Consider the following 15502-nt stretch of genomic DNA (forward strand, 5'->3'; position numbering starts at 1 on the left):
TGAATGTGACTTTATTGACTGACGTTTGCCTTCATTGGTGGCGATTCATCCCGACCAAAAACTCTTGCTAAGTTCTCACACCATTGCGTTTGTGATCGATTGTGAGCAAACGCGGCACGCATCTTGCAGAAACCTTTCTCATACCAGAAATTCTCCAACAATTGAAATAAAAATTAGGGTTCTATAGCTGAAACAGAAACTTAATTTTTTAAGGGCCTGATTCAGAAACACCAATGGAAAACAATTTTAAAATTTTTATTTGAAAAACTTTCCAAAATTATTTCAAAACTGAGCGATTTTCATACAAACATTGAAAAATCGTTTTCCTGTTTGTAAATCATGCCCCAAATGTCGACTTTTTAATATTTTTTTAAAAAATCTACTTTCATCGACTATTCGACTTTTTTCATTCAATCGACTCTTCAACTTTTTTGGAATTACGTAAACGATTGTTGGATTTTTTTCATAATTTAGAATTATTTATAGAATAACTGTAATTGTAGTTATTTCGGTTACGGTTGCAGTAAAATATAGTAAAACACCAATGAAAAACAATTTTAAAATTTTTGTTTAAAAAACATTCGAAAATTATTTCAAAACTGAGCGATTTTCATAGAAACATTGAAAAATTGTTTTCCTGTTTCCAAATGTCGAATTTTTAAAAATGATTAAAAAAATCTACTTTCATCGACTATTAAAATTTTTTCATTCAGTCGACTGTTTTATTTTATTGATATTTCGGTAACGGGTAGCAAAACAACTTTTCGATTTTTCTCTGAAAAAAAAATATTTTTCGATTGTTGTTATAAAACCGTAGTGCACATGTGGTATAAAGTTCAACCGATTTGTCTTGAATTCCGGTGTTTTATTATTCAAATAAAAGTTTGTAATCTCCGCATGAAAGTATTACTTTTTTTGGCTTTTAATATTAAACTTATTTTAAAAATTACGAATTTAAAAACATTTCGGTGATCACTCGTATGTATATAGGTATAAAAATATGTATGTAGATATAAAATAAATGCTTATTTACCCATACACATACTTATCATACTAATGGGCTTTTAAACTCAACACTTGCACTTTATAGAAAAATACCCAGCTGTTAAGCAAGTAGTTAATGTATCCCTTAGATACATTAATTGTCACAAATGTCTTATCACTTGGCTGACTCCTATTTATATTTATATATTGGTCATATGACACGTATGTGCTCTTTGTAGTGCAGAGAGAAGACAATTGTTTACTTTATACATCCCAAGTAATCTAACGTGAAGACAATTGTCACTTAAGTGTCTCTAAGTAATCTGGAGTGTAGTCAGTTTAAATGTTTTGTAAGTAAGTCGTACAAACAGGTTTTATACAAATTGCTTTGATATAATTCTCATACAGTTTATTTTTATTATACCCTTTACCATGAGTGGCAAGGGTATATATAAGTTTGTCATTCCGTTTGTAATTTCCACATTTTTCATTTGCGACCCCATAAAGTATATATATTCTGGATCGTTATAGATAGCGGAATCGATATAGCCCTGTCCGTCTGTGTGTTGAAATCAACTTTCCGAAGCCCCCAAATAACTTACATACACGATTCATACATCAATATCTCCGAAATTCTTCCGGCTCGGTCGCTATATAAAATCGAGAAAATCGGTCCACAAATGGCTGAGATATAAGGAAAAAACTAGGACAACCTCGATTTTTGACCTATTTTTGAACTATATCATTAAAATAGACAATATGGATATCTGATGATAGATATTTCAAAGACCTTTGCAACGACGTATATAAGACCATAGTAAGTTGGACCTACAATGGGTCAAAATCGGAAAAAATATTTTTTAACCCGAATTTTTTTTTTCATCAAAAATTTTTTTTTGTCATAAATTCTTTTTCCAAAAAAATTAATTAAAGACATTTAAAAAAAAAATTTTGAAAAAACTTTTTTATAAAAAAAAATTAAAAAACAATATGGAAAAAAAAATTTTTTTAAAAAAATTTTCAAACATTAAAAAAATAATTTTGATTTTGTTTAAATAAAAATATTTAAAAAAAATATATTTTTAAGTATAATTTGGTGAAGGGTATATAAGATTCGTCACAGCCGAATATAGCTCTCTTACTTGTTTTTGCTTAAGTATGCCGATATACCATGTAACATAGCATGACGTCAGTTGTCATTTTAGTGTCTCTTTGTAGCCTATATTGTAGTCAATTTAAACGTTTATTAGAAAGCAATCCATTGGAGAGTTGTCGGGGGGAAGATTTGTTTACAAGCAATCCTTTATTAAACTGACTATGATATGTCTTTTTAGCTGACTATTTGAACACCCGTACATGTTAAAAAAAAATAGTTATGTAGCTGATCAAGTGAACAGTTTGGTAGCTAGTAAGGCAACTGATCACCAACATGTGAATCCAATGCGTTGACTACTGTGGATCAACTATTAGACAGTCTCAATTGACCCCCTGAATAGGTCATGCGCGTGTTAAAATAACTAGTCACGCAGCTATTGAAGTAACTAGTTCCCACCCTAAATGATGGGTAAAATCACTAGTTCGGGACTGTCTTCTAGAACTGCTGGGATATACCAATTCGCACACACGTACACTAACACTTCCACTTACACTCACCATTACTCTCATACACATGAATAGCCTAGCATACATAACTTATACTTTGGAAAAATGAATGAGAATGAGTGATATAAACTGCAAATAATAATAATCTATAAATTTTATACAAACACCCACATCCACACACTCTCACTTACTCAAATACACAGATAAATAAATCTACATGTATTAAAAACCGAACTCATTCCAACAGCAAACAACTTCAAAGTATTTGCAGGCGAGTTTACAATAAAATAAAAATATAAAAAAAACACACACTCATATAAACTTTTTTATCGAACAAAGTTTTGTAGAGGAAAAAAATACTGAAACGTTTTTTTGCTCTCTTTATTTAGTATAAATGTTTATGAATAAAAAGTAAGAAGTGGAACGTGTTCAATTTGATAACGGTTGATTGCACACATGTGTATTACACACACACAAACACTATCATGTATGCAAAAATATGTAGAAAATGGCGAAACATTTTACACACTCTTTTAGATTTACATTCATGCATGTTGTGTAAGTGTGTTTGTTTATACTAATAAGGAGTTTCTTATTCTTTAACTTCTTGTTTGTATAGGAAACGGAAGTGCAGTTTATTTTCCTTTTGTTGTTTTTAGTTTGTTTGGTCGTTTTTCTTTGTGTATTTTTTTTTTTTGTTTCTTCAAAGGCCATAAACTTATCTATGCAAAATAGGCAAAGGCCATCCCACTTCATTCATATTTTAGAAAAATAAAGGAGTTGAAAGTGAATTTTTACTAGCGATTGTTTCAAAATTTCCCATACAATGGGTATGTTGAAATATAAATGGTGTTTGTTGTTTGTATTAAAAGGCTTTACTTCAAATTTTATTCACATTTAATATCTTATTGAAAATTCCACAACTTCGAACATCTATGTAATTTTAAGCTAAAATGAGATTTTGATTCAAACATACAACTTGTATTTATATTTTTAAATATATGTATAAAACACGTTGTAAGTTAATTTTAATGTTTTGTTTACTTATATGATTCTAAAGCCAATGGGTTTAATTTTTCAACATAAAATAGATTTTTCTTTAATTCACTCGTTACACTGTAGGGTGTTTTCAAAATCTACTTTGATCCATCTAATTTTTCTCTAGCTTCCCTTACTATTTAAACAAACACTTTACCTATAATAGCGGAAATAATAAATTCATTAAGTTATAGAACAACAAGAAATATGGTTCTGTTCTATAAAAAAAAAACAACACTAACATCCATACAAAATGTGATAATAAAACTCACACCAGTTTTTTTTATTCTTGAAATAAAATAAAGAAAACTGTTTCTTTCATATTGAAGTAGTATGAACCTTTTGTCGTTATAATTGACATTTGACTTTATTTATACTGATTTATTTTATGATAAGTAATTTCTCTTCCATTTTTTTTATTTAAATCATATTCAACGAGTTTTTTTTGTAAAGGAAACAAAAGTCCTTCCCCGTTTATTTTAAAAGTTTTTGCTGTTTGTTTGTTTTTTTTTCTAATAGTACCCTTCATCATGATGATAAGAGTAGATATAAGTTTGTTATAAGGTTGTTTTAGCTCGACTAGTTTTGCCACTAATGAAATAACTTCAATTACCGTTACAATTTTGTCCGTCTGTCTGTCTGGCTGCCTGCCTTGTGCGCAAAGTACAGGTTGCAATTTAGAAGATATTTCGATAGAATTAGCAACATGTATTATCTTCGGCCCATAGACGAAGCCTATTGAAACTGATGAAATCGGTCCATTATTTCACCTAGCCCCCATACAAATGTCCTCCCGAAATGCTTGATTTATATAGATATCCACACAAATTATTCCTCGATTCATAATTGAACATAGCTCTCATAGCATTTCGAAAATTACTCTAACGGGCATGCAGAAAAAATTACACACAAATAAGTCTAATATAGAAAGAAATCTCGCCACCAAATTTCATGGCGATCGGTCCATAATTGATATAGCTCCCATATAAGGGCAACTACTGAAAATCACTCACGAAAAAAAGATTGAAATTTTATTTTATAATTATTTGCTCATACCCTATGTAGGGTATTTTATTGTCGGGCTTGAACGACTCTACTTTCTTACTTATTTTTTTGTCCTGCTGCTGATTGTTGTTTATTTCTCTATTGGCTTTTAGTTACGCTACAATGATTATAAAATAACTTTTTTTTTCTTATATATTTTTTTTCTTTCCTTTTGTCCGTCTGAATGCTTGTGTCATATTCCAACACCCACTCACTATTTGTATTATAAGTAGTTAGTATCATATATTTGTTTAATATATACACATATGTACATATATCTGTGAAATTTTATACAAATGGTGTGCATGTTTTACGGATAAACACTTTAGAGTTGTTTGAGACAAAAGCAAAAAAGCAATATATCAAAATATTTTACTTTAAATAAACAAAACCAATGGTCTATTTCAGGGAGAGACTAAACTAAGGGCCCAATATGACATCATTTAAATCATGAAAATCTCAAATTTGTCCTTGGCTGCCATATTCACACTATTTATGAATAAAGTTTTAGAATTTTTATTAAAAATTACATGACATTGTCATGCCATGCCATGCTCGATATGACATATCTGCGAAAGTAAATAGCATCGTTTTAACATTGTCATATCATACATGTATGAAGAAAATACACACGCTGAGAAAAAATATAGTTGAGCATGTTTACTGTAACCATTTTAACAATTTTACAAGTTTTTTTTAACAATATTATAGACACAGTAATTATTTATATGACTGTAGTAACCATAATATGGTTAATTTACGATTCACATGGTTATGTCAATCATATATATGGTGACAGTAAACATGTATATGTTTGTGACAATCATTTTTATGATGTAGGATTTACCATATTATGTTGTTCTCGGCTTATTCATATCATAATCTGAGAACAAGATATTATGATAATAATATGGTTGTCACAAACATATACTTGTTTACTGCAATCATATATATGCTTGATACAATCATGTGAATCGTAACTTTATCATATTATTGTTACCACAATCATATAAATAATTACAGTGACTATAATATTGTTAAAATACTTGTAAACATTTTTAAATGGTTACAGTAAACATGTACAACTATATTTTTTCTCTGCGTGTCATAAGTATGTACTGTAGAATGATTTTGAGTTGGGCGCCTATTTATAATATTGCACATCCCCGACTTGTGTGGTTACTTTTGGTATGTTATTGTTGTGGTGCTTGTTGCCATTTCATAAAAGAAAAACAACAAAAAAAACTAAACCTTTTTTTCGACAATAGTTTATGATAACAGACACAAAAATGAAAAGTTTTGTATTATAGCCAAAAGTATTATGAATACGTACTTGTACTCTCTCTCTCTCTAGCTGAACACAACTCTCGACTGTATTTATTTATACAGCCAGCAGTCTATAGTTTAAGTATGACTCGAAAACATTTTTCAAGTGTTATATTGCTGTGTATATGAATGATGTCGCATGACTGTCACAATGACAATAAAAGTTCAGAAAACTTTATATCGAGTACAAAAAAAAGGCAACAAAAAGAGATTTACAAAGAAGACAATTTTTACTTGAAATGGCCTTAGGCTAAATATTTCCTAAATAAAAAAAATTTACAGATTTAAGTTTTTAAGAAAAAACTATTTGCAGTAAAAGTAATTTAATTTGTTTAAATAGCATAAATAAATAGATTTTATTGATAGTTATGAGTACTGTTAAGATATGAAACTTCTAATTTAAATACATAATAAGAAATTTAAATTTATAAATTTGCTGTTTTATTTAAAATGTCTATTTATTGAAATTAACTATTGAAAAATCTTTAACAAAATTTATAATTTCAAAAGCAACAAATTCATGTTTAGCTCACCTGCGGCTCTTTTTCCTAAAACAAAATTTCCTCATACTTGTTTTTAAATTATTCTGAGCTAGAATCTGAAACCATAATCAATGCAATTATTTATTAATAGATATTGTTTGTTTTTGTATATTTTCAACAACAAACTTGATTATTGTATTTTCACTAAAATTTTTCTATTGCGGTTATGGCTGCTGTTATGCCCCTGCTGCTACTAGTTTATTCTCTTTTTTTTTTTGCAAACGCTTAAGGTGATATTGTCAGAAACATGTGTTTACCTTTTTAAACAAGTACAATCCCATACCCACATATTGCAAAATTCTCACAATTAACATTTTTTTTTTATTTCCCTATCTATGTTCTATTATGTTTTAAGCTTAAAAGTATAACAATAACAAAAACATAATTAAATCAGTTAAGAGGAAGTAGCACAAAAAAAAAATTATAAAAATTCATGCATAATGTTTAACATCAAATGGACATAAAAATGCTCTACATATCGTTAAATTAGATTTTATAGTGAAAATATGCGTGCTCGATATATCCCAGAAGAGAAAATGTAGGCATTCGAACAAAGGCCGCCTATTTATGATGTAAAGTTGGTGTTCGAATCACAAGAAAAATCTCGAACCGATTTATCCCATTCGTGAGCGAATGAGTTTTCTTATCGATAAATAATTTCGATAGCGACATTATAATAAAGTTTATTAGATTTCTTTCTCAATATCGAATGCCATAATCTTAAATAAGAAAATTGCGATCCATTTTACGATCACAAAATCTAAAATCCTATTAATCATTTTAGCCACGCCCACAATTTTGAATAGTGGGTGGGTGTGGTCAATATTTACAAATTTTTTTTTTTACATAAAATAATTTTTAAGAACGAAAAAAGTTGTAAGACATAAATAAAATAAAAAATTCAATCCAATACACATTTGTTTTGCTGATCTTAGAAAAAGTATTACGGCATTACGGCCTTGGACCATCAATCGGCTTTCCCAAAATCTTTTCAAATGATTGTCGCAAAAGTTCAACAAGTTAGAAAACAAAAAAAAATAATAGAAAATTTTGTGTTTTAAAATATCAGTTTAAAATATTTAGTTTATTTATTTTTTTTATTCAGCCATTTAAAAGCTATATTGATTGCTGGTTTACGTACCAAACTACTTTAAATATCTCTGTTGCTTCTGAAGTTATTAAGCTTACAAAAAATAAACAGTTTTCTCGAGGTTGTCTCACATTTTGCTTTACAACTTTTTTTCTAATAAAGCCGTGTTTTAAATTTTCAATACCAAACTGTCTAGGACAATTATAAGCATTCTAAATAAATCATAATAATTTCAGTTTTCTATTTTGGATGAAAGGATGTTTTACACAAACACACACAAGCTAAGCTTAAGTTTAATAAAAAAATTGTTTATGAATATTTTCATTCATTTCGAGTTCCGGATAAAAATTTTGTGAATTCATACTACCACATAACTAAAAGAATTTATTGAATAAATGTTAATTAATAGAAAAATTAACAAAAAAAACTATGTTCAGGAATAGAGTATAGTGAAAAAATTTGTGTTTTTAATGTTGCCACAACCATTTGTATGATTTGATTTTTTAGCCATGGCAGATTAAGGGCCATTATTACAACTTGCCGTTATAGTTAAAGTTACCTTTTTCTATTGCTTAAAGTTACCTTTAACTATAACGACAAGTTGTAATAATGGCCCTAAAATAAATACTAGGATGGCTCTTATTTTGGACTTTTTTATATCCACAAAAAAGATGGGTGGTATTTATATAAAATTCTAAGACGATTTAGCTATGTCCTTCGGTCTGTTGAGGCAAGATAGGACTTCGCAAGAAAGACGTAGGGGTATAACATTTTGTCTAAATATTCTTTGTTGATCAGAAATGTTTGGTATTGAAAATGGACAATATCGGACCGAATCGTGATACAACCGCCAGAAAAGTTTATATTTTTCAAAAATGTTTTGCTATTTTCCTTTATATTGCCATTATATTTTACACACAATGTTTCTAAGACAACAGAACAAGCTCTGTTTAAAATTATAAGAATCGGTCCATGATTTCTTCCAGCCCCCATTTAAATTTGCTCGTTTTATAATGTTGGTGGGTATATAAGATTCGACAAAGCCAAATATAACACTCTTACTTATTAGATTATCGTTGGTTCTAAGGTCTAAAATTATTCTCAGTCATCTAAAAACAAATTTAGAGTAAAATCGAATAAGGTTTAGAGTATAGAATAAACACATAGAACGGAAGAAGAGAGTAATATATATTGAAAAATTACTCTCTTTTCACACATACGGGTGATACAATAACAAAATACATGCAATACATTGTCATGAATTAGGTTTTTGACAACAGACTTAGGTTTTTGGCTCTCAGTTTCGTATCTAGTTGTTGTCTATGGTTTAGAGGTGAGAGGAAGGAGAGAGTAATATATATGGAAAAATTACTCTCTTTTCACACATACGGGTGATACAATAACAAAATACATGCAATACATTCTCATGAATTAGGTTTTTGACAACAGACTTAGGTTTTTGGCTCTCAGTTACCTATCTAGTTGTTGTCTATGGTTTCATATTTTACTTGAAATTTCGAATTTTGGTAAAAATAAAAAATTAAATGATGAAACATTTTCCAATTAAAAATTGTTTTTGCATTTCATTTACCAATAGATCTTTAGATATAAAAATTTGCTGACACTGTTAACCAGAGTATGAAAACAAACAAAACATTTTCAAAATGTACAAAACAAATCAAAATTTTTAAATTGTATTGTACATGAGCAAAAACAAAACAAAAACTTTTCAAGTGACAAAAAGAGAAAACGAAACGATTAGCTTTTCAATCATCTGCATTATTTAATTTACCGTTACAATCGTACATTTCAGTACAAAACAGATAGAGAAAAGTATTTTTTATTCGTTTTGTTTTGTACTGTGTTTTCTATTATAATGAGTAAATCATTTACCAAACGTTTGTTAAACGTTTTTTATCCGAATGTTTCAATATTGTTCTTATGTGCTGTTTTTCTATAGCGAATGAACGTTTTGAGTGGACGTTTTACATGTATTTTGTTTTTGTTACAATAACAAAACACATGTTAAAATTCCACTCAAAGTACTCGCTCGCTATAGAAAAACAGCACATTAGTCTTTTCTTTTCAAGCTGCGTACGTTTATATTAATGAACAATTTGCGCTCACGAGCAAAAACAATACAAATCAAAATGGCACAATCATTCTCATTGGTTATGTTTGGTTTTTGTTTTACTCACAGCAAAAAACAAAACAAAACGATAGCAAACGTTTCGATTTGTTTATTTCCGTACTCTGTTGTACTCTTGAATTTGTCTACTCCTAAAAATATGCAATGAAAACTATGGAAACTATAATTAATATAAAAATGTACATATGATTTCCTAAATCCAATTTTTGTAACATATTTATCTATGAACGATTCATAAAAGCAGAACATGCTTCTACCGGTATTTTCAATAATATCATAATATGTATTTTATTCACCTACTCTAGCACTCCTTTTATCTGCATATGTGAGTTTAATATCCCAATACTCAATACGAGTTGCAAAAAAAAAAAATATATACAAATTTGGTATGCTGATGGAAAATAATATAAAATGATATTCATGGTTAAAATTGTTATTCATGGAAGATTTATCTGTTGACACATGTACACTATAAACATTCTCAAATCCTTAATTTTTATTTTTATCCACATTTTTTTTTTTCTGAGGTTGTGTGATAAAAACCAATATCTATTATGGAATCTGTTTTATTAAAAATGCTAACACGAATTGCAAACATTCATTTTTTCTTTTGTCTTTATTTTTATGTCAGAGAAAAATGCAATTTTTTTTTGCATTTGAAATGTTAAAAACGGAAGTTTATATGATAAAGAAACAAACGGAATTTATTAAAAATACATATTTGTCATAAAATTGTGTGTGGTGAATAAAGTGCATTATTTGTTAGTTTTTTCCATAGAGATTGATAATAATTTTAAAATATTTATTGTATAAAAGAATAAATTCACATACAGATATTGATACATTTATAACAAGCAGCAGAATCTACATAAAATTATAAAAATAATATTACCAAACAAATGTTATCTTAATGCAGTTTTATAAATTTAATTAATTTCCAAAAATTAACATTAAAATTCTTTTTAATTTCTTTATAGTTCTGGGAAATCATCTCCGACGAACATGGCATTGACCCCAATGGTATGTATCATGGTGAAAATGATTTGCAATTGGAACGCATCGATGTCTACTATAATGAAGCAAACAATGGCAAATATGTACCACGTGCAGTATTGATTGATTTGGAACCCGGCACCATGGATTCTGTGCGTCAATCACCCTACGGTCAATTGTTTAGACCAGATAACTTTGTGTTTGGTCAATCGGGTGCTGGTGAGTGTTAAATCGAAATTAAAAAAATATGTTTGTTTATTAATCTCTTGATATTTAATATTTAAATGCTAGGCAACAACTGGGCCAAGGGTCATTATACCGAAGGTGCCGAATTAGTTGATTCTATTCTCGATGTTATGCGTAAAGAGTCTGAGGGCTGTGATTGCCTGCAAGGTTTCCAATTGGCCCATTCGTTGGGTGGCGGTACTGGTTCCGGTTTGGGTACTCTATTGATTTCCAAAATTCGTGAAGAATATCCCGATAGAATTATGAATACATTCTCTGTTGTACCTTCTCCTAAGGTAAGTCCATTTTTTTTTTGTTACTAAAAACAAGGGTTGGCCAGATTAACCATAAGCTTAAATTTATAGCTGCTTAATATAAAATTTAATATATTTTTCAACATTTCAATAACTCAAAATAAGTTAAATTTTCACTGAAATATGTTATGAGTATTACAGTACGTATGATTAATATTTTATTTATTCGCCCTGGTATTTAGTATTCTAGTTTACTATTTAGTGGTATTTTATAAAAATGTTAATTATTAAAATATCAATAATATCAATTTTAATTAGTAGATTAAATTATATTATTAAAGTCTTTAAAATTTATATTTTTACAATATTCAGTTAATTATAATTATGAGTGATTGTTTTTTTATTTTATTATTTTTAATATTTCTGTTCAATTCACTTAATATTGTGATATTTATGTATATTGACAATTAATTTAAAAATAATTTAATATTATTTTTAAAAATAACCATAATTAAATTTATACTGATGTGTAATAATAAGTTTTAATGTCATTTTATATTAATATTAAAAAATTTACTTAAATACACACATTTACTTGAATACATAGATAATTATTCATATATTATATGTATGTATGTACATTAGACATGCCCATAAAAACAGATTTGCCTTGGATGGGTATTATTTTGTTCATTAGTAGCTAAAACTAAATATTTGAAATAAATCTAATTTTCCAGAGAAAATTGTTTTTCTATCAAGGTATAAAACATGAATATATTTTATCTACGTTTATCTATATTCAAGAAAAACGAAATTTTTGTATTATTTACTCACTGTTTTGCATGTAAAAGTTATGTAAACAAAAATGTTCTGCACATAAATGCGAGTATAAAATTCGAAAACTAGTACTTTTTGCTCAATATATGGTCAGAGAAAATAGCAAATAAATTTTCTATTTTTCATTCGAAATTATTGGTTTATACCTTATAAGGAAGACCATTTTTTTGAAAGATAAGATTTATTTCAAATGTTATTATTTAAGATATCGGAAAAAGTAACACTATTTATCCAATTTTACAACTTTCAATTGATTTCCAGCACGGGTTCTAGTTATCCGATTGCACTTAAATTTAGCAGTAGTTAGTTTTAGCTACCAATGAGTTTTTTAAGAGCATGTCTAATGTCCATACTAGTATTTATATATGGTCTTTCATACCAATACAACTAGGTTAATTGGGCAGTTCAAAGTAAATTACGTGTTTTATAACAAACCAAGTATGAAAATGAAATGAACACATATTTATTTATGTAGATATATACTTAATTAAACACTGATACCAATGAAAAGTTTAAAAAACCATAAAAAAAATATTAAATTCATGCCACCAAAATTACATAATTTGGGGTTTTTGAAACCATTTTAAGAATAGGTTGTTTAGCTCTCATATCATGGGATACTTTTTCATAAAAATATGCTTCCATGTCCTACATTCAAACGCATTTACACGCAGAGAAAAAATATTGTTGTGCATGTTTACTGTAACCATTTCAACATTTTTAAAAGTTTTTTAACAATATTATAGTTACAGTAACTATTTATATGATTGTGGTAACCATAATATGGTTAATTCACGATTCACATGATTGTATCAACCATATATATGGTTACAGTAAACAAGTATATATTTGTGACAATCATTTATACAATACATGACTTACCATATTATTGTTGTTGTCAGATTGTTGTCACAAACATATGTTTGCTTACTGTACAATCATACAATCACGTGAATCGTTAATTAACCATATTATGCTTACCACAATTATATAAATAGTTACTGTAACTATAATATTGTTAAAAAACTTGTAAAAATATTGAAATGGTTACAGTAAACATGCATAACTATATTTTTCCTCTGCGTGTAGTTCAATTTTATCCCTATCAAAACAAAATTAAACCTGAATATGAATCAATGCATAGACTTGTTTACCACATATCACCAAGATCGATATATGTATATTTGATGCTATCGTCCTTTAGTTTCTCAAATTTTAACTACTTTTGGTAAAAAACTTATGCACTTTAGGATATCACAACATTTTTATTGCTTAAATTTCTTTGCTTACTACACATTTCAATAAATAAGGAGAGACACAACTCAACTCAACCAAAATTTACAGTCTTTATCTGGAACTTTCAGTGAAAGCATTGCTCAAATTGAGCTAGTTTTATACCAGAGGTTCACTTTCTAATTGTCTTAATATAATTTTGTAAACTGAAAAAACAATTGATTGTACTCTGCAACGAAATTTTTTATTACAATAAATAAACTTCAACTTTTAATAGGTTAGAGTTATGTTATGTCTTAGCCTATATGGGATAAAACTAGATAAAATGTGTAATTTTCACTATCGACATCTTGTCTAAAATGTTTTATACGCCTCCTTGCTTCACTTTCAACTAATGTTTTATGTTCAGTTCTTATTATTGCAAAAATTCCACAGCAAAAAGTGTAATAAACTTCTTCTGACTTCTTTCCATTTGCTACATATGATCCACTGTACAATGCCACATAGTCAAATCTACTTTTTTGTTATTTTATTTTTCGCTTTTGGCGATCTTGTGCATTTGTTTCAAAAAATCTTAAAGAATTAATTTTTCTTGTTATACTAAACATGACGTATACTTGTTATTTAATTCAATTAAGGAATTAAATATTCATCATACGCCTGCTACTCAGACTGTTTAATTGTAACAGAGAGCAGCAACGATTCAAATGTCTAAATCAGCGAAACACGTTTATATTGTTCAGATACGAAGATTTTCGTCAATCTACACGTACACAACCCGAATGTAAACAAAACACACATCAAGATCGTAAAAAAAATACAAATAACAATAGAGCGTAAAATTACAAATATTTCATTCAGTTGCTTGATGTTGTTGCGGATATTATTTACACAAACTAAAATCCCACTTTTTGCGTATTACTGGTTTAAATACTTTAACTTCGGAACTGACAATTTTAAACATTCTTTTTAAATGAATTGAAATTTAGCTAATAATAAAATATGAATGTATAACTAATACATATGTATGATGAAAATACTAACAAAAAAAACTGTGTTGTCATTTATAACTAAAGTTTGGTAATTAAATTAAACAAAAGAGACTAAGGTATTCAAAAATTTTGTCAAATAAGAAAATTTTAGCAGATTTCAAAACGTAAATTTAATTTAAAACAAAAATTTACACACAAACAAATATTTAAATGTAATATATAGTCATAATATGTATGTAGGAACATACATATATCCTATCTGTATACATAATTTTCATATATTTACATAACATAGACATAATTATAAAAATACATTCCAATCAATTAACAATGTAATTTTAAATATACATACAATTACTTGTGTATAAACATATGTATACACTTTTCACTTTTTTTTCATAAATTAAATTTCACCTTTTTGTTTATTGTTGTGCCTTTTTTGCAAAAAGCTAATTTATACTGTATATTAAATTAATTATTAATATCCGTTATTTTTTCATACCTGTATGTATGTAAAGTGGCATTAAACACTACTGATGTGTGAGTTTGAATCCTTTTAAACATATAGAAACGTAGTTTTGACAAGAGACATCAAAAACATTATACACGTTTCTACTAATTACGCAACATCGTAAAATTATAATGAAAATAATTAATTTCAATTATTCTGTTTGTTATTTTGCATAAATTGTTTTTGTAGTTTATGTTAATGATGAGCCTGATAACGATGATTATTATGTTTAAATATTCTTATTAAAAATGTTTGTAAAATTTACAAAAATAATTAAAAAAAAAATTTAAATTTAAATAAAAAAATGTTGATTGATTTTGTTTCCAGGAAGGATATGCAATTTAATTTAAATGTATTACAAGCTATTTTGAAAATTAAACTAAAACAAAAACATGACCTAAATGCTAGTATTTTATTGATACTATATATTTTTCAATTTAAAATTTAAAAAGTCTTTACATTTGTTAATATTGGAATAACGATTTGAAATTGGACAATTTTTTCCTTAAATTAAAACGAAAATTTAAAACTTAATGCCAACTGATTAAATTGCAGCATTGACTTATTAAAATAAAAAACTTTTTAAACATACATAGGTTTTTTGCTGATCCAATCTTTTTATTACCATTCATCAATAACAAAAACTAAAATGAACACAAAAAAATGCATATACATAAAATAA

General features: G+C 27.6%; 1 protein-coding gene across 1 annotated transcript in view; it reads left to right on the forward strand.

Moving 5' to 3' along the window:
• betaTub97EF (beta-Tubulin at 97EF) overlaps window positions 1-15502 on the forward strand; it is a 117296-nt gene that overhangs the window by 56609 nt on the left and 45185 nt on the right. The window contains exons 2-3 of the mRNA XM_065515955.1: window positions 10753-10987; window positions 11060-11289. Coding sequence (XP_065372027.1) covers window positions 10753-10987; window positions 11060-11289 — 465 coding nt within the window. The remainder of the gene's footprint in view (window positions 1-10752; window positions 10988-11059; window positions 11290-15502) is intronic.

Source organism: Calliphora vicina, chromosome 1 (genome assembly GCF_958450345.1).
Source record: "Calliphora vicina chromosome 1, idCalVici1.1, whole genome shotgun sequence".
In the NCBI taxonomy this organism is placed as follows: Eukaryota; Metazoa; Arthropoda; class Insecta; order Diptera; family Calliphoridae; genus Calliphora; species Calliphora vicina.